General features: G+C 63.2%; 1 protein-coding gene across 1 annotated transcript in view; it reads left to right on the forward strand.

Moving 5' to 3' along the window:
• The window catches only part of PLPPR2 (phospholipid phosphatase related 2), a 10431-nt gene continuing 8088 nt past the window's right edge, over positions 1–2343 (forward strand). The window contains exons 1-2 of the mRNA XM_032790524.2: positions 1–114; positions 1820–2008. Coding sequence (XP_032646415.1) covers positions 49–114; positions 1820–2008 — 255 coding nt within the window. The 5' untranslated portion in view covers positions 1–48. The remainder of the gene's footprint in view (positions 115–1819; positions 2009–2343) is intronic.

Consider the following 2343-nt stretch of genomic DNA (forward strand, 5'->3'; position numbering starts at 1 on the left):
CCCTCCCCACGGAGGGACCCCCTCTCTCCCACGCCCGGAGTGGGCATCATGGCTGGCAGGAAGCAGGAGCTGAAGAGAAGCGTTTCCATCATCCCCTGCTTTGTGTGTGTGGAGGTAAGGCATTGGGCCTCAGGCTGTGGGGCTGGGTGCCAGGACGCCTGGGTTCCCTCCCTGGCTATGGGAGGGGAGTGGGGTGTAGTGGTGAGAGAAGAGGGGGCTGGAAGCCAGGACTCCTGGGTTCTGTTCCCCACTCAGCTCAGCGAGAGAATCCAAAATTAACCAATGTACCTTAAACAGGGACCCGGCGCTGCGAGCTTCCCTGTGACAGTGTCACGGATCCATAGGCCCAGTGCACTCACAAGGCCTTGGGAGGACCCCCTCAGTGCGTCAGCCCCCTCAGGGTCTCACTGGGGTCAGCCCTTCGGGGACCAAACCTCCAACCCCTCAGTAACCCTGGGTCACGCCGTGAGCTCCCAGCGGCGAGCCCACCTGGAGTGGAGCCCTGGGGGAGCCTTGCACCCCCAAAGGGAGCCCTGCCCCCTGACTTCCTGACTCCGCAGTGATGCCTCTCCCAGCAGGAGGCTTTGTTAGTTTCTGGAACCCAGTGGTGCAAGCCCTGAGTTACCACAGAGAACAGAAAGTTCCAGCCTGGTCCATCTGGGTCATCCATGCGCCGTAGCCGCTGGGTACCAAATGTCTGGGCATTTGGCGTGTTCCTTGTTTTCTGGGAGTCTCCAGAGGCCTGGGGTCCAGGTGTCAGTCACGCCTGGACTTCTGCAAAGAGTAAACAACCTCCCCCCACTCCACCCCCATGCAGCACATAGGGGAAACTGAGGCACACATTGTATTCATACAAAACGTTATGAAAAATTCCCACTTCCTCTGCAGCAGTGCCCAGCCTGGGGAGAGGAGGGGACTCCAGCACTGCAAGTTCCCCACATTAGTGCTCCAGGCCAGGGGAAGGCAGTGCTGCGAGCTTCCCTGCAGCAGTGCCCTACCAGCCCCCCTTCCTCATGCCCGAGCACCAGCCCCTCCTGCCGTGACTCCTCCAGACGTTAGACACAGGGGTTTTGCCTGTGTTAAATGGCAAGTGTGGCGGGAGGTCGTGCTGGGGAAGTGGGGGCTAAATGACGCCCCTCCAGCATCCAGCTCAGGAGCACAAAGCTGGGCCAGAGAGCCAGGGTCACAAGTCAGAGAATGAAATTTACCATCTGTCGCTTCACTTCATAAAACCCTGGCCCTGACCCCTTGAGATCACTGCTAGGGGCTGGGGGGTCCGAGGCAAATCCCCAGCCCCCAGTCCCTTACTTACCAGATCCTTCATCACTTCCTTCCTGTCCCAAACAGCCACCAGGCCCCACCCCAGAGGTGGCTGCATCTCAGCACCGAGCAAGGGATCCCTATATAACCAGCCCCTGCACCCCACCCCAGAGATGGCTGCATCTCACCGCTGGGCAAGGGAGCCTTGGAAAGGCACAGAGTGGTGTGGGGGGGACGGATTTATTTGAGTGCTCCAGCTGGGGGAGGGGCAGGTGGCGGGGGAACCCTGGGGGGAGGAGAGGGGGGGAGCAGGCATCTGCCCCAGTTTGGGAAAGGCAGCCGCCTCTGCCCTCAACCGTGATGTGACGTGGAGCTACAGCAGGCACCGAAGCGTGAACGGGAGTGCACGAGGGAGCTTGCACGGAGCCGGGGCGGGGGAGGGCGGGACAGATGGTTCCTGGGCTCTCCCCTGCTCCCACCCCGCGACTCTGCCCCCTCGCTGCGCTCAGTCCGGGCCAGGGCCGGGGCCGGGCGCTGAGCTGCCATGTTCTATTTCCAGCTGGTGATCATGGCGGGCACGGTGCTGCTGGCGTATCACTTCGAATACACTGACACCTTCCCCGTCCACATCCAGGGCTTCTTCTGCCACGACAGCGCCTACGCCAAGCCCTACCCGGGGCCCGAGGACGCCAGCCGCGCCCCACCCGTCCTGGTCTACGCGCTGGTCACTGCTGTGCCCACGGCCATGGTGAGGGGCACCCGGGCAGGGGCTGCCGGGGGGCGTATGGGAGGGCAGGGTGGTGCCCGGGGGTTCTGGTGGGGCTGGGATCTCAGAGCCACCCCCCCGCCCACCTACCCCTATGGGATTGGGCCCATGAGGGTCTCACCTGGGTTCTGACCCTCCAGACCCCTTGGGCTTTGGGGCAATGTCCCCCCCCCCAAGCAGAGGCTGCTGTCAGGGCACCCACCACCAGCCCCCATGTGCCCCTTTGGGGGCCAGTGACCAAGGGCCCCCCCTCCCACAGGGACCCACTGGCACCTGCAGATCCCACTCTGGATACTGCATAGACTGGCGGGGGGGGG

Source organism: Chelonoidis abingdonii, chromosome 26, assembly GCF_003597395.2.
Source record: "Chelonoidis abingdonii isolate Lonesome George chromosome 26, CheloAbing_2.0, whole genome shotgun sequence".
Lineage (NCBI taxonomy): Eukaryota > Metazoa > Chordata > Testudines > Testudinidae > Chelonoidis > Chelonoidis abingdonii.